General features: G+C 40.8%; 1 protein-coding gene across 4 annotated transcripts in view; it reads right to left on the bottom strand.

Annotated features, from left to right (window-relative positions):
• BTBD9 (BTB domain containing 9) overlaps positions 1-24,981 on the bottom strand; it is a 452,784-nt gene that overhangs the window by 153,943 nt on the left and 273,860 nt on the right. For all 4 annotated transcript variants that reach the window (XM_058663652.1, XM_058663659.1, XM_058663648.1 and 1 more), the window contains one exon: positions 7,115-7,224. In XM_058663652.1, coding sequence (XP_058519635.1) covers positions 7,115-7,224 — 110 coding nt within the window. The remainder of the gene's footprint in view (positions 1-7,114; positions 7,225-24,981) is intronic.

Below are 24,981 nucleotides of genomic sequence, written 5' to 3'. Positions count from 1 at the left end.
GACGAAGAAGAGACAGAGAGAAAAATCTTCCATCTTTTAGCTTGCTCCCCAAATCAGCCTATCTGAAGCCAGGAGCTTGTTCTAGGTCTCCCATGTGAGCGCAGAGTTCCAAGTTTTTTGGCCATCCTCCATTGCTTTCCAAGGCCACAAGCAGGGAGCCCTTATGGGATCCCAGTACCATCGAGGCAGAGGATTAGCCAAATGAGCCACAGCACTGGACCCCTGCATTGGTTCTTGCAAGAGGCAGTATTAAAAAAAACCAAGCCTGGTTCCTCTCCCTTGATCCAGCTTCAGCTTCCTTTCTTGTGATGTTAGCAATCTCCTTTTTAAAAGACTAATTTATTTGTTTGAAAGAGTTGCAGAGAGAGAGAGAGAGAGAACTGGGGGAGAAAGAGATATTCCATCTACTGGTTCATTCCCCATATGGGTCAACAATCAGGGCTGGTCTAGACTAAAGCCAGGAGCCAGGAGCTTCTTCCAGGGCTCCAACAGGGGCAACAAGGGCCCAAACAATTGGGCCAACTTCCACTCCTTTCCCTGGCCATTAGCAGAAGTTGGACTAGAAGTGGAGCAGCCAAGACACGAACCAGCACCCATATGGGATGCCAGTGTTGCAGGTGGAAACTTCACTTGCTATGCCACAACACTGACCCTGACATGACCTCTCACTCTTGGTACAGTTCTACCATCACACATCTATCAGGCTCTCAACAGAGGTCAAGCTTATGGGGCCACCCAATCTTGGACTTTTAGCAACTAGAACTGTGAGCTAAAGAAATCTCCTTTATTAGGAAGTAGCTTTGCCTTAGAAGCTTCTTTACAAGAATGAAAAAAATATGTAAGTAAATTATATTTTCATAAAATATTCCATAAATACTCCAAAATGCCTCATTCAAGAAAAAGTTGTACACAACTGTTTTACCTGGATGGATACATATATACAAACACTGTTGTGTTTATAAAGTACTGCAACAAGGAGGGGATATAAAAAAAAGAGCTTCAAAGAGTTTATGAATTGGGGCCAGTGCTGTGATGTCACATGTGCACCTGCAGAATCAGCAGTGCATGTGGGCACAAGTTTGAGTCTCAGCTCCCTGCTAACATGCCTAAGAAAACAATGGAAGGTGGTCCAAATGCTTGGGTCCCTGCACCCATGTGGGAGATCAGGAAGAAGCTTCTGGCTCCTGGCTTCCTGGATTGAAGCGCTCTCATCTTTCCTTCCCTCTGTAACACTTTCAAATAAATAAACCTTTTAAAAGTTTTTTTTCTGATACATGACATTAAAACATAAGCTTATTTTGATGTAACAAATTTTTAAATCTGTGCATTTCCAAAAATACGAATTTTCCATAAGTTTTCTGAAGTCTCCTTTTTAAGTACAATTCAGAAAACTCAATCTTGTAAAATAAGAAGTAAATGCTACGAAGGCCATAAAAACATTTTTCAGGGAGTTCTTGCTTTAAATGCAAATGATAAGGGAAGGATACACACGTACATAACTGGATACATACACAAAACAGAATCCTCGAGAACTACGAGGAAGTCATTTTCTAAACATTCCCATACCCTCTTGTCCCCTACATAACTGTGTTTGAGGCACAGGCTTGCCAGCATGGAAGGAAAACACATTACAAACATTACTACAGCATATTTATCCTACTTGGGCTTCTACACAATTTTAAGATCCTGTGAGAAAATAATGCTTATCTACTTTTAGGGAAAAGTAAAAGACACCTTCTGCTACCCTCATCTCCAGTGAGGGGAAGGGGTTCTGGTTGTTAAGATTTGCATATGTAAATCATTTTGTAAGATTCCCTTTTGAGCTTAACACTCATCCGATCCAGTTACTGCCTGACACCACTTCGCCTGCTCAGGCTTCCAATCCTATTCAGCATTCCTATAGTAACTGCTGAACCCTCCAATACAAGACTTGTCTGACCGTTGTCACCTTCTATTTAAGTCTTTCTCCTGTTAGCTCATATGAGCCTCTAAGACATTAACTACACCTGTGTATTTTCTCTCCTCAGCGCCCAAGATTTACATGGCAGCCTCTTAATACATGCCTGCTGAATGCAAAATAATTTACAGTGTCTAAGGAAATCAAGTTTCACTGAGCATTAGAATCAACCTTCAGATCTCGTCAGAGAACTCTTCTGGGGAAAGAGCAGCAGTCTTCTAGCCCAGACTGGCCCAGGCTTACCAGTGCCACCTGAGGAAACTGCAGGAAGGCCTAGAAGGGTACTTCTTGGCCACATCCTATCACTTCCATATGCTAATGAACTCTCCACTCCCTAGATTCTGCCTCAGGGGTCACTTGTTCTTCTAAACACAGTTGAAAAGCAGAAAAGTTGTATTTTATCCTGAATCCATCAGATGCCAAAGCCCTTCACATACCAGATTTCCAACTCTTTAGTCTTCTAGAGATTTTACAGCCTCCTAAACATGCCACGACAATCTCAAAGTACCTTTAGACAGTAGCAACCACAGACTACCCTATTTCTGTCTTTGGTCCTCCCAAGGGAAATAAGTGGCACCTGTATTTGTTACAGTGTAAGCCAGCAGTTCTGTAATGCTCTGTCATATTTACTGAATTCATATTTTTTGAGAGGTAAAGAAACAGAAAGCTGGAGTTCCCCTCTGCTGTTTTAAGTTCCCTAATTCCCACAATGGCCAGAGTCAGGCCAGACTGAGAAATCCACTCACATCTCTAGGTGGACGACAGAGACCTACCATGTGAGCCATTATCCACTGTCTCCCAGGGTGCTAATCAGTAGGAAGCTGGAATGAGGAGCGTAGCCAGCACTCACCAAGTCACTCCAATGTGGTCATTTAACCTTCAGGCTAAATGCTGAATGCTTTAAGACTCAGCTCAAATTAACATTCATGAAGTTTCATCTAAATAGACATCCAACTCGTCCCCATCATACCCTGTTTGTACCCATTTCAATCTCCACTGCACATATTTACATGCCTTGTCAATACATTTGAATCAAGTGATAAGCTTCCCTTGGGTAGGAGTTCCTTTCACACTGTTTGCCTTCATGCCAGTCATTTGCTTTTAGCTCCATTCCCTCTTTGCTCTACACCGTATCTCTGGCTAGCCCTTTGTGAACAGTTGCAGGCTCCCTTTACCTGGCTGATTTCTGGTTCTGCCAACAGAGGAAACGGGTAGGAGACTGAAAGATGGGAGTGAGCAGGAAGATATGCCCTTTTCTGAAGGCTTTTGGTGGTAATGAAGGGGGCAGTAATGCACATGAGATCCCATGTTCCTGTTCAGGCAGCAACCCTAAAACGAGTGCTGAGACAGTTTCAGCAACACAGACTTCCTGTGCTTATGCTGCGTTTTTGGTCACCCTAGATGAATTACTAGCACAACATGGAACAGCTTGATGCTGCTAACAGGCTCTTCTTCCATTCTTTAAAATGGTTAAAGAATCCTGAATTTTGAGCCTGAAACTCCATGCCCTAGTTACAGTCACTTAGGCAGACAGGTAGAGCCAAGGCTGAAGTTGGACAGGGACTTAGGAGATCTCTCATTCTTCGGAAGAACCAGGATAACTTAGCAAGGGAAACAGCCTCCTGTACTGCTCAATGCCACACTCTAATACCAGCATAAAGCGTTTATTGCTCCCTCAAGTCTCACTAAAACATATTCTCTATTCCTCTAGAAGACTCATGAGAAGAGAAAAGCTATTTAAAAGAGGGGAAAATGTAAATGGCCCTTAAACATAGAAAAGATGCTCAATTTCTTGCATAACAGAAATGCAGTAAAAACTGCACTAAGATATCATTTCTCACCTATCAAACTGGCGAATGCCCTGTAGTTTGACGATATGCTCCACTGGCAAAACTAAGTTTGTTTTTTATCACACAACACCAGTGAAAAATTTTAAATGGTCTAATCTCTTTGAAGGTGAATCTGAATATGTAGCAAAATTATATGAACATTTAGCTTTGATTAAGCAATCCTCCTTCCAAGAATCTACCCCAAAGATAAGCTGGCAAAAATAGGAAAAGACAAGGAAATGGCACTTTCCATAGCAGCAGAAAACTGAAAACAGCCCAAATGGTTCGTTAGTAGAAAACCAGAGTAAACTATAGCACTACCCATATAATGAGTACCATTTAGTTAGAAAAAGGAGTGAAAAATATCTTTGTATATAGCTAGCTCCAGGGTAAATGTTCCATACTAAAAAAAAGGTGAAGAAAAACTGTACAGTAAACAGCATGCTACCAAACACTACATTGAGGGAGGACAGAAAACATAAATGTATGTCTAAATACACATATATACATATACATTCCTCTCGTGTTAAAAATGGAAAATAACCCAAGAAAACTAAAAGAGGAAAAGAGATTACTTACAGTAGAAAGGACAAAGAAAGAAGCTTGATTTCTCTGACTATAACTACTTTGCAGAATAGGTTTTGGAATCATGTTAAATATTTCACATAGTTATAAAAGAAACAAAGTTTTTGAAAATTATTTACTTATTTGAAAGGCTGAGAAGGAGAGAGAGAAAGAGAGAGCGAGCATGTGAGAGTGAGAGAGAGCGCTCTCCCAGCCACTAGTATAACTCTCAAATGTCAAAACTGGACAAGGCTGGTCCAGGTGCAAGTCAGGAATAAAGAACTCAGCCCTGGCCTCCTACATGGCAGGATCCATTTCCTGAGCCATCGTCTGCTGCCTCCCATGTTCTACAGCAGCAGAAGGCTGGAACCAGGAGCCAAAATTGGTTACTAAAACCAGGTCATCTGATACAGGTATCATACTGTTGGGCTAAAAATCCATCCCCGAAACAAAGAATTTTAAAACCAATCAGTAAATACTGAAAGTGGAATATGGCAGATAACCACACTGAATGCTGGAATGGTAGCATAACCACACAGAGAGCTCTTTTCAAGTGACTTATTGAACAGCTTCTATTGGATATACCTTTAGGGCCAAAAAATAAGAATTTTAAACTATTTTCAGAAATCATAAAGTTCATGATATTATTGGTACTTTTATACTAATACTGTGGATCATTTATAGTTCCATACACTGCGGTTTCTCAACGGCATTTTCCACTAAACAAACAGGATTTCTTGGTAAATTTTGTCATGTCAAAAAACAAAGAACTATGTCAAAAGGAATCAAGAAATATTTTGAGGAGAATAGGCACAGAAATATTTAAGTATCAGTTAAAAACTACCCGCGATTAAAATATGTCAAATATTCGAATCATTCAGCTTTAAATGACATGTATCTTTTCCCTCCTAAAACCCTCCACAAATAAACTTCACTAATCATCTTTGCAGGATGCTGAGAAAGTATTTCTTCATTTTGAAAACTGGTAAAGAATATAATATTTGCCCTTCTTTGCCTGGGAAAACTGTAACTTGTAACTATCAATTGAGAGTTAATGGAAATTTCTTCTTTCTAACCTACTAAATGAAGAAAAGATTAAATTACAATGTTACTATTTTGCAATCCAAATAGTGAAATAATGTATCTAGGAAATAGTGATTAATGGATAGGAATATCTTGACAGACATACAGAACGTGATCTACAGAGCATTATTACCAAAAATAATTGTTAAATCTGATTAAACTTCTAACTACCAAGCTACAAAAAAGGCAAGAAGAAAAGGCCCAAAACATCATGGTATTCAATAGCCCAAATTTAAGCTGTTAGGAACTCTACAGAATGGACAAAAACACTTGCTTCTTCAACAAATTAACTGCAACCAGTGGCAGGGGGCTGAAATGAGTTGCCAACTGTGACGAATCTTGTGACTGTAAAGCTCTTAAATCAACCACATACACTGTGAGGCATAAGGGCTACAGAAGAATGCAGGCAGCAGGTAAAAGAATACCATTTCCCCAGCCCTGCAGCACCACACTTTTATTAACTGATGATGAAACGGGCAATACTTCAATTTTTTTTAACTTTCAGATCACATGAAAGTCACAAAAATTAGTCACATTTATATTTAATAGTAAAAAAAAATGTTGACAAGGCTGAAAAGTAAAATTATTTTAACTGAACTCTTCCAAATCTCTATATAATGAAAACATTTCCACTTTTGCTTCTTTATTATTATTATTGCTCTCCAAAATTCCCATAACTAAAGGATTTTTTATAGCAGGTGTTAAGAAAATTGGTTCTGTGACCATTGCAGTCAACATTTCCATGTTATACTCAGAGTTCCCATTCAGGCCTTTACCACAGGATATGAATCAACACGAACAGGACCTAAGACAGACAGGCAGAATAAAGCCCTTTGTAAAGATAGAGTTCTGTTGTAGGTATAGCAAGGTAAGGGCATTTCATGTCCCCACCACACGTGAACATAGGGAGACACTTTTCAAAAGAAGCTATTTAACCAGATACTTACAGGAGGTGAGAAAAATAGTGAGTGCATGGGAAAAGAGAGTATGGAGGAAGAAAGCTACCCAAGATATTTTCAATGTCAAGCACTAGGAGGGACTATACACAGCATCCAGGTAGAACTCATAGCAAAACAACAGCAGTAAATAGTCACACAAACACCAAACCAAATCAGATCAGGCGTTATCTCTCACCCAGTAACTAGTCTTTAGCAATGACAAGCAGTCACTCCAGTCTTACTTAAATTATGGGAAGGCACTTCCTTGAGGAGAAGCTAACTAAGCAGAGCATATCTGGACTGACATGTCCATGAAAAGACGACACTCCACAGCTAAGAAATCAAAGGCCAAAATACTTGCCAAGCTTTGGAAAGGGTGAGCATCTGATCAATATTACACAGACATCCTACCCAATCTCACCTACCATTAAATATAGAAAAGTCTTTGGCATGAAAGGCTTCACCTGACTATCATAAGCATCCCCTACACAGCAAATCTCACTGAAACACCAAAATACTTTCAGTCCTTAACTGTTAGTGCATTAATTATATTCTGTTAAGTTTATTGGTATTATTTTTGACTATTTCTAAAAACGTTATCCAACCCCTATGTCAATCAGTCATAAAACATCAGACAATCAAGGGTGCTTAGTGAGAGCTTGCTAACAGCATTCAATGGAGTAACAGAATATTGATGACAAAACATCTAAGTATATACACAAAAAAGTAATTATAATACTTACCTATCAACCCCTTCTCGAGAGTGAAGGTTTTGTTTGTAAACATGCATTCAAAAGCCACAATGTGAAATATCTTATTCACTGTATTGTGAGTTCCAACTATTCGAATATACCTGAGGATAAAAAGGAAACAAAGTCTGTGGGAAACAAGCTTTTACCACAATGAATCCAAGGATGACAGGAACATATAGTATGTTTAAACATACATATACATATGTTTAATCTTATAGTACGCCAGTATGTCAAGATATCACTCATGAAGACTTTGAACTTGAGTTCCGACCTTCTGAGGGCTCCTTATGTTTAGCTCCACTGATTCCAGATAACACAAAATTAAAGAGATATCATAACTTGGATCTGATTTTTCTAGAAAATCTCCCCCGTCACTACTGAGTTCAATCTTTGATGTCAGCATAATTATATGAGTAGCTTCAGGAGACATAACAAACAACTGCTTTCACCTTATAGTTAGCTATGTACCTGTGCACACGTGCACAAAGCCAGCTAAAATAAAATGCTTTCCAACTCAATGAAAAATTTCATCCATTGGAAACAAATGTAGGAAATCAATATGCCTTTCCAGTTTAAAAGGAAAAATCCTCATAAACTGCTGAAAATACACTCACACTTTCTTATTTTAATAGGGCAGTTAACGCTATATACTTACGCCAGCCCCACATGGCTGCTGGGAAGCCTTCTGACCAGAGGAAGTACTCGGCAGCCTCCCTCCTGGCCCTGCGCATCTGGCATCTGCACACAGTGCAGAGTTTCACAGGCAGGTCCTGAGCATCTTGGCCTGGTCACCCTGCCTATCTCCCTGGAGGCTGCATCTCTACCAAACAAGCATTAACCTTACAGTGACTTGCTCCTTTCACTCTCCAAAGGGACCTGACAGTTCACAGGTTAATGAACAGACAAAATCACTCTTCTGTGTGGCACACAATTCCTTGGGGGAATGTGTTTCACACTGTCTTACTGGAATTTAAAGGGAGAACCAGGAAAAATAACGGTATTAACTGATAACACTTTTTCAAATTGTGAACTATGCACTCTGAAGCATGGGGCATATTATACGAAGATTCCAATTAGAATAGGACAGACTGGGCCAGGTTTTAGTAATATCCTCCCCCTCTGCTATGTAAAACAACCTCCAATTTCAATGATATAATTTTACTTCTGAGTTAATCGCTGCTCGCTAATTTGGTAATTTCTCTCCATTCCTCATCACTCCATGTTAACTGTATAACATAAATGCCAATTTTAAAAATTCACATTAAGTAGACTATATTTGCAGGTTTTATATTGTACGCTATTTCCTCACTTGTTTCCTCAAGCCTGAATCTCAAGGCGCTCCCTGTGCACCGTATTTAGCCATCTGCTCCTTGACATGAGCCGATTACTCATCTTCACAACCAACATCAACGCCATCTCCTGGCGTTACTGGTCAGGACAAATGCCACACTTACCAGAGCCCTCTGGTTAAGGAGGAGGTCAGCCCTGACCTCTTCTGCCCTCAAGATAAACAGAAGGTACTGTTTTTACTAGGTTTGTGTGGGTAGGTTCACTTAAAATAGGTTTTTAGTAGTCTGTATGGTATTGACTGTAATGCCCTTTACTGTTGCAGGTGACAGTTTCCCTGGTCCTTTCTGGAAGGGAAAGAGTGTGTTAAACCTGGCACCTTGGTCTGGATGTAATTTTGTCCATTTCTGTTAACCACAGGAACTCAACCAGCACTGCAGTTTCAACCGCACAAGGCCATGGCAGCCAGAGTGCGGCTGTATGCAACCTTGGAGGCAATGTGGCTTGATGGAATTTGATCAGATCACTTACTCCTCAGGTCGAGTCCTTAGGAGACTCTCCCACTGTGCATGGTAGAAGAGCTAGGAAGTGACAAATATGGCCTTTCCCTGTTGTCATTTCTTAAGATTACTGCAGTCAGGACTGACAAAAGGAGATCTTGTACTATTGCCTCCCCTCATAGTCCAAACATTAGTTATTTTATAACTTTTACTCTAGTGGAGATGTCAACAATGGAAGAAAATCTGCAACCTCCCTTTCCTTCCCCCAGTTACAAGCAATTGAAAATAGAGAGTTGTACTGGAATACATTTCACAGGCTTAATGATAGTGTTTGTGATAACAAACCAAATAATAGACATGGCTGCAACAGCACTGAGGGATCCTCCAGATAAGTAGTTCTATATAAATGAAAATATTCTTATCTCTGCTGCATAATCCTGAGGTCAAATTAGCAATTCACCACTATACATCACACTTCTTGATTAGACTGTTATTTGTAATGCTCCTAACAAGTTTAATTATTTTAGTTCTACAATATTTTCTAAGTCTCTAGAAAATTACAGCATACTTTACAAAACTGGCGTAAGTCCTTACTCAATTACATATTTGAAAACAATGGCAATATCAAGAAACAAACAAAAAAAGGTTCCCTTTTCTCAAGCAAGAAATTATAAATGTTCTGGACTTCTCCTGATACTGAAAATCTTGACTAGAAGTGGCAAGACTTCAACTAATGATTCAGCTTCAACAACCAGCAGTCTACCTGGAGCCTTACCTTGAGAATTCAGAGGCCCTATGCAGCTCAGGGAGTGAGTGCCCACATGGGTGAGCAACGGCTGGAAGAAGGGGAGACCAGTTCATATAGATGAGAGTATTTCTATGCAGACTCACAACGGAACATCCCAAAGGGAAAAGAGAAGCCACTGCTGCCTAGGTTTAAATGAACCTAGGCAAGGGTCAGAAATGGGAGAGAGTACTCTCTTTCTCTCTCTCTCTCTCTGCCTTCTTCAAAACAAAACAAAACAAAACAAAACTTGATTTGGGGGTCACAACACACAGAAACAGGGGCAGTAGATATTACATTTTCTCTGATACAGGAGATAGGTAAAGCTTCCAAGTGTTCTTTTTTCCTTTTGAACATCACCTCTCCAACACCCATCAGACTCTGACTTACCCCAAGAACTTGGCAGGAGGCAGCCAGTGACTTCAGCAGTGCACATGGAGGAGCACTGCTGACCAACAGAATCATTATCCTTTGCTCTCTGAGGTTCTCAGCAGCTGCTCAGACAGCTGGGAGATAAAGAGTGCTGAGATAGTGGACACGCAAGAGACCAGCATCTCTGATGACCATGGCTGCTGTCTCCATGAGCCCTAGTCTAACAGTCTGTTTCCAGCCACTGCCTCCTTTCTGCACACTAGTGGTCTTCAAGTAGCTGAGAGAGCCTGGATCCTCAGCACAGTAGGGAACAGGATGTTCCAGAACATAACTTCCCAGAAGAGACTGTGGGTGAAAGTAGTTCTGCCTTCTCTAACAAAATGAAATCTGCTCGCTCCAAGGAGAAAACACTCCTCTGAAACACCCCAGAGTTCTGGAGCAATGCAGGCTTCAGAATCCAGCAGCACCCACCAGGCTCGTAGCCCAGCCCTTCATCTTATGAATTAATGACAGTGCTTAAGGAAATATAGTGTAGAACCCTCAGGCCCCTCCTCTATCAAATGAGGTCAATAATACAAACTTTACAGGATATTTAAGTGAGAGAAGCATTTAAAAGTATAATGCTGTGCTTGGCAGAGCAGGATTTCATTAGCTAGAAATTCAGAGTAGATAGCTGGAAGCAGGATTTCTTGTCTGGCTTTAGAGAATGCTGGCTGACTGGAAGAAGCACACTAACTCTGGAAGCTAAAGTGGCAAGGTCATGAGGAGGCAGCCTGAGGGGCAGACTTCAAGAACACATGCGGGTCTGGCCCTTCCTAATAGGGCACGGTGGTGCAGGCACCTTCAGTCGCAGGAAGCAAGCTGCATTCACAATGTGCATGTCCTGGTTCTGTTTGACTTCCTGATTTGAGCTCCTTCCTAGTCTTCAGAAAATATTCTTGACTCCTCTTAACCATACACAAGGAAGCAAGAATAGAACATTTTCCCATATATGGACTGATAATTTAAATTTCTCTCCCTCTCTCCCTCATATAAGAATTCCTCCATGGTAGGAAAGGTGAAATCGAGAAAGACTGGTCATGGTTCTGCGGTCCAGTTCTCCAATACACTGCAAAGTTTTTTTTTTTAATTGTGCAAACCCTGGAAGTTATGAGTTTTAATTCATTAATCCGTTAAATCCCAAGTCTTTGAATCTGTGAAATCTTAGCAATGTGACATTCATTTAAAAGTTACCATAAGGGGTATGTTTATTGCTCAATTACAGTCTTCATATGTGTCCTATTATAGGATGACAGGACACAATGGGTTAAGGAAAATGGCATTTCCCCACAGACAGCTATCACAAGACTATGATCTAGAGAATTTTTGCTTTGCAGATTCCATTGCATTCCCTGCTGGTTCTGGGAAGGTATTAGCTCATATTCTTTATCTTTCTATCACTTCATATCAGGATACTTCCAGATCTGATTTCTAAATCACATACATCTTTACTATGTCAAAGAAAATACAGAAAAACAGCTACTTGCACATTCCCACTCGAAGCCCCCGGTAGTCGGCAGCCTTTGGTTTTGGTGGATCACAGGCCACTCTGGTTACTGCTCATTCACAATCCTGCCTTTGTTACACACTGTTCTGTACTGAGCACATTCTATTATAAGATAAAATTGAATATAGTACAAAAAATACTTAAATGACCTCTCAACGGATCAACTAAAGCCAAAATCCATCCGAATTATTATGTTCTTTATATTATATTTCAATCTTTACTAAATAAAGATTTACTCTCATATTGAATCATATATTCCTGGGTTAAACAAAAAAACACTGGATTAAACATATATTCTTGGGTTTAAATAAAGAGTTAGCCTAAGTCTGGTATACAAGAAGAGATCCTTCACATCTTGGCTCTTCCTCCAAGTCACCATGAAGGAAAACCATTGTTCGTTGTGACTAGAGGCATGTCTCTGACAAAAACCTGAGCTGCAACATTTACTAGAGATTTGGGACCACCAGGGAGCATGGGTTCAACATTTTCAAGATTTTCTATTCAACCTTTTCCTCTAAGGAGATGCTAAGAGTATATAAAAGAGCTCCTATATCCCACGAAGCAGGTTATATCTGTGGATTTCCCCAGTGTGATATTTTCTTCTGGATTTGGGTAGAATGTTAGTACTCTTATAACCAAACCTCAGCCTGCAGGGTGAGCGGCTTAGGGTTGGTTGCTAAGGCAGCAACTGGAAAACAATTTACTGCCAGAATGACAAAAAGCTTCTAGCAAAAGCATGTTGGAACAGGGAAGATTTGTTACTCTTAGAAACCCTTCCCTCCGGCTGATCTGTAGAGCCATAGATTCTCCCTTACTGACTGCAGCACAGGGCCCCCACAGCATTTGCTTATTTGCAAGAAGGAAGAATTACCAAAAAGGTTAAACACTGCATGCGCTTAACCTAAGCAGGGTCCACTATCTCAGAGCTGCCCTGATGCTGTCTGACCACTAACCCTGCAGAGGGAGCACTTGTGTTTCTATACCTCCACTAGTCAACCTGAACAACAACCAAAACAGATCTTGCAGAGAAATCCTGCTTTCCAGGGAAAACTGATGCTGTATACAACCAAGTGTACAGAAGATATAAGATGGGTAAAAGCAACTACTAATACATCAGAGCCTAATGCTAACCAAAATAGAAAGTTCAATGTTAGAGATAAATATCTGTTATACGCCAAAGAGTGGGCTTTTACCACCTCCCAAATAAGCAGAAATTAAATCTTGCCATACTATACCTTCACCTTATAAAAGTATATTTGTAATTAAAATCAGAAAAAGAAGTTAACTCTAAGTTATATAAACCATAACAAAATGACATAATATCACAAAATGTTTTACTTTTTTCTGCTTGCACATTTACCACCCAACAGCCTTTATAGGTACAAAGATACCTACAAGGTATAAGAAATTATCCTAAGCTTTGTGAAGAACTGGCCAGAAAGGATATAAATCTTGATCTGGACAAATTACAGTGCAGCTTGGAAGACAAGACTGAAAAGCATCAAGCTATATGACTTTTGGCAGTACTGAGTTTAAAAAAAGGTCCACCATGGACATTATAAGGCAGCAGGTGAAGCCTCCAGCTGGGAAGCCAGCTGAAGTCCTGGCTATTTCACTTCTGTTTCAGTTTCTTGCCAGTTCATCCTGGGTGGCAGCAGGTGATGGCTCAAGTGCAAAGACCTCTGTGACCCACATGGGAGACAGAGATGGAATTTCAGGCTCCTGCCAGTCCTGGCTTCTATAGCCATTTAGAGTGATCCAGCAGATGGAAGATTCCTTTGACCCCCTTTCACTCTCTTTTTTAAGTAGAAGAAAATAAAGAGTAAAAACAAGTCAAAGTTTAGTTGAAGCTCAGTAATAATACACTAGAAATAAAATGTGGACTTCTCAGTTTCAGGCTCCACATTATTGTAGTGGTAGAGAGTAGAGCAGAAGAGTTTATCAATGTATTAATTGAAGTTTAATCTTAAAACACTGAATTTAACCACATGAACTTTAAAAGTTTTCCCTGAGAACTGTTCCAGTTTCCAAGATCAAAGGAAAATAAACACAACTAGAGGAGGAGTGACAACCTTCTCTGCGCTGTCCCACCACAAGTGATTAATTACTCATCTAACAAATACTAGGCATAGACTGTGCACCAGCTACCATTTCTAAGTGTTGGTATTAGGATAAAATACAGATAAAATCCCTGTTCCACGAAACTTGGGTTTTAACTGAGACAAACAACAAATAAAAAACCAAGTAACCTACTCACTGGTTGGTTCGTGATTTATTTAGCATATAATTTTAGATAAACTTGCTAAATCAGAAGAACAAACAATTATAAAACCTCTACCTGTCAGAATAAAAGAAAGATCAAATGGAAAGGCACAATTAGCTCCAGGAACATGGCTGTAATGTCAGTGAGTCTGAGGTGTAGACATAGCGCAAGTACCATGGATATTTAGCCAGATGTAGAGAAACAATCTAATTATGCAGGCTTCTCAGGAACAGGAAAGAGGAACTGATTTGGATTTCATGGGGAAAATGTCTTATTATTCTCATGGTTTAGTTTCCTTTTTATCTTTCCTTTTTCAGGTTGTAATTGTCAAGGGATTATAGACAAGAAAAATGGGAGGTGCAGAATAGTAGAAGAAAATGAATAAGGGAAGGAAGGATGGAGCAGGTGGGAGGAAAAACAGGGATCAGAGAAGAAAAGGGATAGGGGAGACAGGGAAAGAGAATGTATGCATACCCTAGTCCCTTCTGTCTCTGCTATGTGCCAATGTGAACCAATTCCTATGTGGGAATAATGCTCACCAATTCTATTATTCAATAAAACATTTGAGATCAACCCAAAGTATATTTTAAGAAACAGAACTAAATTACCCAAAGTTCAACATTTGCATTTTTTCATTAACTTTTCTCCTAGTCCAAGGTCCTGGAGGTAGAGGGAAAGAATTTCACCAGTTTCATCTTTAAAATAGTTGCATTATCTTTTTCAGTTTATCCAACATGCTATGCATTCCCACAAATGTAGACAAATGAGTCTAATGGGATGGTGCAATAGAGAAAAATCAGAGGAAAATTAAATTTGTTAGTTTCCTTATGAATCTGTAAAAATTGATTTAGTGACTATGACCTGTAACACATCTGCTTTAGGATCTTAGTGGGAAAGAGAAGTTTCTATTTTTCTAACTGAAGGCCACGATGGGATACAGCACTTATCATAACAAAATTTTAAGCATTAGAGGGATCAGTTTTCTGGTTTTTCTTTTCTCCCATTTTAGAGCAGAGGATTAAACAGTGCAGGAAGTGAGGCAAATAGAAGGAAAAAAATTTGCCTCTCCCTAAGGGAAAATTCAAGACTCTAAGAATGTAAACATTAGATACTCTGAGAAATTAGAGTGGAATTGCCCAAGACAGCACGAAATGCAGAAGGGAAAACCAAGCATCAAAATCAAGAGAATAATAAAGACAGCATGGGGAATAAAGAAATTACATGAGTTCCCTCTAGACTCCCAAGAACTAGCACTAGAATTAAAAGCTAACAGCTTCTCCAACACATCACATGTACAGCCTTTGTACATACCAGTCTCTTTTTCTAGAAAACTGATACTGCATACACTAATCCAAGCCAACTATAATACAGGTTCATATATATAACAGTGATATGGTGGACAATATGTTAATACATATGGTGTAATACAGGTTCTTCAGCCTAGAGATTTCAAAGTTCAACAGAACATATGGTCCTTGAAACTTCTGTGTACTTCACAAACTAAGCTAAATAAATAAATAAATAAATAAATAAATCGGCCAACCAACCCTCTGTTTCAGGTAATAGCTCTTCGGGGAACTAACTGGCAGGTATATGAGTAGAAAAAAAGTCGAATCCATAAAAACCCCACATATCATATACTATCTTCCAGGCTGCTTCAATGCACAAATTCAGGGATTCTCCTTCGTCCCTTGAGAAATTTGGCCCTCTACCTGGAGAATGAATCGGGGGCAGAGGGGAAGTCCAGACAATGATTTAGCATATAATTCATCATCAGTATAATTACGCTTAAAAAAACCCTGTCAACAGGACAGAATAGACAAACTAAGCAGACATCATACTGCAGAAAACATAAGAACACTCACCACCAACAGGCAAGAAATGTAAACAATACCAGAAGAAAGACAAAGACACACAGAAATAATTTCATCCTGAGTGCCAACACTGGTGTGGATATATATAAAATGCACTACCTCAGGAACTGTTAAAGCTGGAAGTGCATGACCAATTTCACTGTAGAGGTTCGTACTCCACTTTCCAAGTAGCATGAAAGATTACTAATTTCAACACTACTGGTATATAAGATTTTGCTGCTAAAATCTGTCATGTCTTAGGGGGACTAACACAAGTGAAAGAGAAAACAGCAAACAGCTCTAAGTAGCACTATGTGGGGGCTGAGACTCTACTGCTTACAGCAGGTGCTGAACAGACATGGGACAGATGTAAACCTAACTACTGACCATCATTTTCATACACATGTTCACTGTATGCATATTTCATGTGTTAAGTGTCCCATGCGTTGTTTCAGTTTTGAAGCTTATCCCCAGTCCATAGTTCTGGTGGATTAGCAAGCAGGTTAAGAGGTGGAGTAGCCTGGCAAGTTTTCCTCCTCTCCCAAAGCTTCCTGAAAGCTCGACCATTGATGACCTCGACTGCTAGTACAGTATTAGTGTTAGGCTAGTGCTCGGAAAGAAAATGTCCATTGTAACACTGGGGTAAGAGATTCAAGAAAAGAGAAGCTTAAGAGTAGACAGACACAAAGTAAAACGTGTGCTTTGTGAGAGAAGACTCGTTTATAATGAACCAGAAGATTCTATGGTATTACTAACAGTCACTGTTACTGCTGTGTGGCTTGGCCTCTTCATTACAAAACAAGCTTGGCTTAACTATTTTTTCTTTCATACTAGAAAACAAAATTACACATCTGCATAGTTTTAAAAGTCAAACAGGCTGTAGGGCTTATTATGAAAATGACTCCTCCTATGCTCTACTTCTTCCCCTTCCCAGAGGCAGCCATTTTTACCTGATTTATTAGTTTATCTCACATCTATAACCAACATGCTTCTAATACTATTTTCACTCTCTGATTTTCAGGTTTTACTGACCAATCCACTCCTAGAGAAGACAAGGATTTAGTTCTGTCTTCTCCACAAGCAGCCTTTCCCAGCTCCTGAATTAAGATTGCATTGTAATTTGGCTGGATCTAAATCCAATGTTTACAATATATAAATGTTATTCACAACTAACATACAGCATAGTTTCCTTTCTTGTACATTTGCTCCCAGCTAGAATTCTACATAGGGTTGACTTTCGTCTTGCAAGCTTTGTCCATGTTCAATACTAAACTCACCTCATTCAAGTCTTCCTCTTAGTTGACTAAGCACCCTTCAAGACCTTCTGACACAGCTAGCAGTCTAACAATTTCTTCTTGGAAAAAATCTTCCTAGACCTTCTCTCCAGCTGCTCTAATCCTCATACAAGTCACCATTCTGGAATCAGCCTTCAACCGTCCTTCTAGAGGTGCCTTTCATCTCCATCCTGTGCCAAATAGCCTGTATCTCATACCTCATACTTTCCTCTTTCTTAGTCTATTGCTTCATTCCGTAGAACACATCTGTCAAGAGCTTCCTAAGAAACGGTTTCCAGAAGACAAAAATCCTAAGACTTCAACCACATCTTTCAATTAGTTTGGGTATAGAAATTTAAGTTAGAAATCGTTTTTCTTCAAATTTTTGGATATATTGTCTTACTGCCCCTCCTGGTTTATATCTAATCTGGCTTATCTCTTCCTTTTCCTTAAAAAGAAAAGGAAAAGAAGAAAACACACCATATGCTGCTCCAGAAACATGTTTTCTTTTAGTGGGTTGGGCATTCAGCAGCTTTGTGAAATCTGGAAATCCATGCAAATTTTCCTGAATTACTTTTATTCCTTTGTTCCCCTGGGGTTTTTTGTTCTAAGTAGTTTTAGAGGTTGGCTCTCCTTGCCTTGACCTGAACTTGGACACTCCTGCGCCATTATTTATCATTTTGTTCTACTTTCTGGGAGAGCTCTTTGACTTTATCAACTACATGGTCTACTCAGCTTTCCATTTATGCCTTAAGATCTTAAGTTTCTTTTTTCTCAGTAATTTTTAAAAAATTTATTTTATTGGAAAGGCAAATGTACAGAAAGGAGGAGAGACAAGAGGAAGATCTTCCGTCCGATGATTCACTCCCCAAGTGGCTGCAATGACCAATTTGAAGCCAGGAGCCAGGAACTTCTTTCCGGGTCTCCCACACGGGTGCAGGGTCCCAAGGCCTTGGGCTGTTCTCCACTACTTTTCCCAGGCCACAAGCAGGGAGCTGGATGGGAAGTGGAGCTGCTGGGATCAGAACCGGCGCCCATATGAGATCCTGGCGCGATCACGGCGAGGACCTTAACCATTATGCTATCACGCCAGGCCCAAGATTTTAAGTTTCTAACTGCACTTGTCTTCCAAATGTTCTACCTTATGGCTTCCTCTTCTTGGTCTAGAATTGTCATGTACACTCTAATCTCTCCAAGAGTTAACAATATTCTTGACTATTTTCATCTCTACACAGCTTTTTCTTTATTATCACTTTAGTATGTATGCACCACATTCCTATCCTCAAATCTCCAGTTGTTACGAAGATTTGTCAGGAATGAAAAACTAGAAAAATAATAGGAAATTCTGACGATACAGTGAGTAATATAGACTTTTAGCTTCACTTAGGGCTGCTGGATGAGTCAACTGTCACAACAAAACAAAACAAAAAACAAAAAACATTGGAAATCCCTGAGCCCAAGGAACTATATCATGAAAAAGAAAAAAGAAAGAAAAATGCCACTGTTATGTACCTTAGCTCTTTCCTTTTGGGCTGATCTTATTACCTGGGCCAGTGTTTTTAATTCCAACACAGAAGATACGGGTCTAACTACCATAGTTCTAGTGGATAAGTGGTGAAAGAGAAAGGAAGTATCTGTGTTGGGGGTAAAACTGAGGTTGGAGTCTCAGCATATAACCACTTATTTCTCTTATGGAATGGCCTCTCTCAACTGTGCATGGTCCCTTTCCTGTTAGAGGCTCTGTTTTACCTCATCAGAGAATAAACTTCCAGCCTTCCATTAGGATGGTGCGAGGCAAAGTTCAGGGAAAGAGGGGAGAGGGTTAAGACCTCTTCATTGCTTCATAACTAAGCAGTCTCCATTTCAGCCCCTTTCTGCCTGCCTCATTTGCACAGCTTCAGAAGTACCTGATAACTTTACTTCCTAAGTCTTTGAAGACCCAAAACCTTACGATTTCATTTTCTTGAGCATCTTAAATCATCAAGCACTTGTTGTGGCTTCAGCTCTTTCAAGTTTTCGACTCTTCATCTCTACCCCTTCTCCTTTTTTCATACTTTTGGATTTATACACCTTAAAGAAATACCTTTACTGTCATTTTTGTGGAGTTATATTATTTTTTTCAAATTCTGAGTGCTATCTTTTCTTTTAAAAAAAAGTTTTCATTTATTTGAGAGAGAAAGAGAGAGAAAGGGAACTGTCATGAGCCAGTGTACTCCTCAAATGCCTATAACAGCCAAGGCCAGGCCAAGCCAAAGCCAGGAGACCAGCACTTCATCCAGGTCCCTAATCTAGGTTCCAACATGTGAGCCACCATCTGCTGCTTCTCAGGATGCATTAGTAGGTAGCTGGATTGCAATAAGAGGAGCCAGGATTTTAATCTGCACTGCAATATAGGATAAGCAGCAGCCTAACACACTGTGCCACAAAACCAAGTGGCATTTTCTTGTGAAGGAAGTTAGGAATCAGTGTGTGTTCTATCTGCATAAACCTCTAAAGACACGTGTGTGTATATATAAACACACATTACCAAGACAAATACTGAGGCGGAAATTATTTTTTCTGGATTTGCCAAGTTGAGATATGGGACCTTCTAAGCAACTATGGTCACAAGGGAACAACCACTAAAATTGCACTTAGGACAATGATGTAATTTAGCATTAGAGCTATAACTCTTTACTTCTTATTTTCCTTAAATAACATTTTCACCTTGTTGCTGTTCCTCTCCCCTTGTCCTCTTGTCCCATTCTTTCTAGCAGGTTTTCAAATGGCTGTCTCAGATTACTTTGCTATTTTATTTTCTGGACTTGTTTCCACTAACGAAATGTCCAAAACAAGGATATGTCCAGACAATGCCACAAATTAACACCCTTCAGCAGGAAGATTCAAAAGCACTGAGTGATTTTGTTAGCAATAGTGTCTCTCTCTCTTTTCTCAAAGAAAGTTTGGGGGGAGGGGATGTGTTAATTCCCACTGAGTAAAAATAAAATAATTCAGCTCATCCGCATGCTGAAACAGCTGCACAGACAGCACTGGCTGCTCTGTTTATCTTGATAACTGTGGAAAAACACCATCTCCGCCCCTTCTCTCTCCTGCACAATCACCAGGCTCCATGTGCAGATGGGCTGATTCAGAACCTCTAGAGCAGAGACAGGCTTGTCTGGTGTGCTTCCTGCACATCCACACTGCTCCCTGCCTATGCTGCTGTCGCTTCAGATAACAGCTGTGGTGGGGGGCCTAAGGGAGTCAGCTGCGGGGGCCCTGGAGACATCCTTGTGCCCCAGCCAGCCAGCTGCATCCAAGCAGCTCCACAGAAGCCAGCGCCAAGGGAGCAAAACGAGTATACTGGAGTATACTATAAGTCTCTCTGATGCCTGGAGTTTTTGCTGTAGAAGCACTAGCACAGGGGGGAGAACAAAGCAACAGCTCACAGGCACAGAAAAGGGTGACCAAGGGGTCTAAGTCAGACAAGTGGACAACAAGATGCAGGTGGAGCCACAGATAGGCTTCCAACAAGAGTCCATTCCATTTTACTGCTAGCTTGGGAGGTCAGTGGAAATTCCCAGATTCTTTGTTTGCCTTCCTGGGTCACTGTGTGAGCAGTTAGGAATTAAAGACAACTGGACCCAATTACAACCCTCCGCTAAGCTAAGGAAAGTTCAGTGAATCACATAGTATGTCAAGCAATACCCTGGGTTGAGTATTAGAAGTTTTCACAATCCAGGACACTGCTGAGTGTCGGGCAAACCAAGAGAGCTGCCCAGCCTACCCCGTGCACAGCCGCTTCCCACTGTAGAAGTTGGGCAAAGTCAGCAGCATCCATATTCCGCTCAGCACCTTCCTTATCTTCCAGTGCTGTGCCTGCCACACACTTTCCAGCCTGTACCATGTGCAGTTTAACAGACAAGAGCATTAACAGGCCATTCCGTGTCTGACTCTGGGGAGAAAAGCAGACTGTGTCACTCTGAGCTTTCCCAGCTTCTTTTCTGGAGTCTGTCAGAAACACAGCCATCTAGTCTACAAAGCTCCATCAAAATGATCACGCCAGAAAGCGAGGACATGGCTCAGCTTGCGCCTAGAGAAACACAACCCAGCCCTTGACAACTTTCAAACCTGAACTCTAAAGACTCCAAGACACAAGGGCTGCTGATGCTGTGTGGATTCCTCATACTCTGCTGTGCTCTCCCACCCCACACACCTCAATGCTTTAGGTCATTTCACTACTCACTTGCTAGGAGGGCAAGGAGAGGGGGAGATGAAAAAGGATGGGAAGGAGTGAAGGATGGGAAAAGTCAAATCAGCCGAGTTTCCTCCTAGGAGACGGTATCCTAGGGAGGTGTTTCAACTACTGGCTCAAGAGGTTCTTTGGTAGGGAGAGAAAATGAGAATTAAGGGTTACGGCAGTTTCTTGAATTTAATCACTTAGTCTCCTGATTCTCAATGATCAGATACCTATTTTTATTTGAGGAGTAGAAAATTTATGTTAGGCAAAAAAGGAAAAAAAACCTAAAGTACATAAAATTCTTTTTAAAAAATGTATTTATTTGGGCCCGGCACAGTGGCCTAGCGGCTAAAGTCCTCGCCTTGAAAGCCCTGGGATCCCATGTGGGCGCCGGTTCTAATCCCGGCAGCTCCACTTCCCATCCAGCTCCCTGCTTGTGGCCTGGGAAAGCAGTCGAGGACGGCCCAATGCTTTGGGACCCTGCACCCACGTGGGAGACCCGGAAGAGGTTTCAGGTTCCCGGCTTCGGATTGGCGCGTACCGGCCCGTTGCGGCTCACTTGGGGAGTGAAACATCGGATGGAAGATCTTCCTCTCTGTCTCTCCTCCTCTCTGTATATCCGGCTTTCCAATAATAATAAAATCTTTAAAAAAAATGTATTTATTTTTTACTTGAAAGAGTCAGAGAGCAAGAGAGAAACAGAGATCTCCCACCCTTGGGTTCATTCTCTAAATGGCTGCAATGACCAGAGCTGGGTTGGCCAAAGCTGGAAGCCAGGAGCTTCTTCTATACCTCGCACATGGGGTGTAGGGACTCAAGGACTTGGGCCATCATCTACTGCTTTCCTAGGCCATTAACACGGAGCTGGGTTGTAAGTGAAACAGCTGGGAATTGAGCAGGCATCCATATGAGATGCCAGCACTAGGCGGCTGAGGATTAGGCTGATGGGGCCTTCTCGCAGGTCCCTCCTGTCTGGTTTTAACAAGTGTCACCTTGGGCACCTCCACAAATCTACTCATGTATTGAGGGCTCTGGCTCAGTAGTTCTCAACCGTGTTTGTGCAGCACACTCACTTGGGGAGCTTTAGAAAACTATGGCTGCTATCCTTAGACTGTGATTTAACTATGAGGAGAGGCAGAGTCTAATGTGTGGCTCAGAGCAGGAACCATCGGTATAAATAATAAACCTTCATAGGGCCTGGCGCAGTAGCCTAGTCGCTAAAGTCCTCACCTTGTGTGCGCAGGGATCCCTAAGAGAACCAGTTCATATCCCAGCTGCTCTACTTCCCTTCCAACTTCCTGCTTGTGGCCTAGGAAAGCAGTGGAGGATGGCCCAAAGCCTTGGGATCCTGCACCCATGTGGGAGACCTGGAGGAAACTCCTGGCTCCTGGCTTCAGATCAGCTTAGCTCCAGCCATTGTGGCCATTTGCGGAGTGAACCAGCGGATGGAAGATCTTCCTCACTGTCTCTCCTTCTCTCTGTAAATCTGACTTTTCAATAAAAACTTAAAATAAAACGTAGTCATGCTAAATAAAAATACTATTTCAAAAATGAAGATGAACTGCTCTTACTACTTCCTTTTGATTACTAACCAACAGTCCATTTTTTCTGTGTACTTCCACACATTATGAGCGACTTCCATCATAACCCAATGTTTGCATCTCAAGTACTTCATGTGTTTTGGACTTTCTCTGAGTTTCTGTTCCTGAGCATTGCTTCTCTCTCTCTACTTCCTCCCGTAAGGCCCAACTCACGTGACACATACCTTATACAATCTCTGATGAGTACCAATTCATCCCAGGAAGCACTAAGTTCTCCCTCATCAGTGCTGACATAATTTCTCTAGCAGTGTCTCTCACACAGTCTAAGAATCCAGTGTAGGCCTCTCAGCCTCCTCTCCTGGACTTTGATCTTTCTGAATACAGGCGCCCCTTGTTAATTTTCCTCTTCAAAACACACACTACAATGACCAGTAGGCGGTACTTAAACACTCAAATATTTGCTAGTCAATCAATATGGATAAACATAAGAACTACATTTGGAGTGGAACAGGAAATTTTAAAGATTAAGATTCACCAAGACAAATATGTGAAATTACTTCTTCGAAGAGTAAATATATTTTTTAAAGATTTATTTATTTTTATTGGGAAGGTAGGTCTACAGAGAGAAGGAAAGACAGAACTATCTTACATCTGCTGGTTCACTCCCCAAGTGGCAGCAATGGCCAGAGCTGAGCTGATCGGAAGCCAGGAGCCTCCCACATGGGTGCAATCCTGCTCTCCCAGGCCATAAGCAGGGAGCTGGATGGGAAGTGGAGCAGCAGGGACATGAACTGGCACCCATATGGGATCCTGGTGCGTTCAAGGTGAGGATGTAGCCACTAGGCCATGCTGGGCCCAGAGGAGTACAATTTACATATGAAGAACAAAGAACAAGGGGCCGGTGCTGTGACACACTGTTGGTGACACTGTTACCGGAATTCCACTTCAAGACTCAGCTGCTCTACTTTCAAACCGCTTCCTTGTAGAGCATCTGGTAAAGTAATATGCAGTGGCTCTGCTACCCAAGTGGGAAACCAGGATGCTATTGCTGGATCTTGAGTTCAGCCTGGCCCAGACTTGGCTATTGTTGCCATTTGAGAAGTGAACCAGCAGATGAGAAGATTGCTTTCTCTCTCTCCATCTCTCTCTCTCTCCCACTCATTCTGTCTTCCTCTGTGTGTACGTATGTCTGTGATCCTGATTTTCAAATACATAATGTTTTAAAGGACACATTATTTTCCCAGTGCTATACAGAATATGGCAGTAGATGCTTAAAGCTGTTACCAATGTCTTGAATAGACAGTATTTCTTTTTTCAAAATCTTTTTCATAGGATAGGCATGCACTGGTAAGGTAACATCACAACATACAATTGTAGGAATGAGGCAGCAGGAGTTGATGAGTACAGAAGAACAGAAAACCACCAGGAAGGCTTCTAAGTGACAGCCATTAACAGTTGCACAATTGCTTTTAAATATGATGGGATTAAATAATCCTGGTGTGATGGCAGAGTTGCTCAAATATCATCACTGGTAAGAGATGAAAATTCTTCTCTTAGAGAAAAAATTATTGAAATCTGGTTTTCACTCAAAGAGTCTCAGTAATAAGTGAAGGTGGCCCAGAAATGACAGAATTGAATGATCTAATAGGAGAAAATGAAGAAAAAAAATTTAAATAAAAACTACCCCGATAATTGCTACAAGAAGGTACACACTTCCTATTTCCACAGGACTCATCAGTACCAGCTTTTTAAAAAGTTATTCTAACTCTGAAAAGTCTGCATGAACTATACTTCAATTCTATTCACAGGATTAGATTTATGTAGAGTATTTTGGGAAAAATCGAAAGGGAAGAAAGAAAATTATTTATGTAATCAGAATTAGAAAGAGAATATAAAATGGTCTGAGAAGAATATATTCCTAAGAGTAATGGGAAGAAATTAAGAATAATTAAGAATATGGTAAAATTAGATTACGTATAAGGTACTCTCCCAGCATGACTTTTACTGCAGTATGAAAGCATCTTCTGGAATAATGATGCTAATTTTAAATGCCCTCTTAACAAAATGTTCCAGTTGCTATAGCCTATTAGGCAGCAATTAAAACCTTGTGAGCTCTGCCACCCCTTTCTCAGGTCTGCTGCGGTGCGGCTGTAACAGGGAATGAGGCCTGTGAATCCAGAGCACAAGGGGGATGACACTGGCCAGGTAAAAGACAGAAG

Source organism: Ochotona princeps, chromosome 1, assembly GCF_030435755.1.
Source record: "Ochotona princeps isolate mOchPri1 chromosome 1, mOchPri1.hap1, whole genome shotgun sequence".
NCBI lineage: Eukaryota > Metazoa > Chordata > Mammalia > Lagomorpha > Ochotonidae > Ochotona > Ochotona princeps.
The sequence above is the reverse complement of the archived record's forward strand: the minus strand, read 5'-3'. Positions and strand labels throughout refer to the sequence as shown.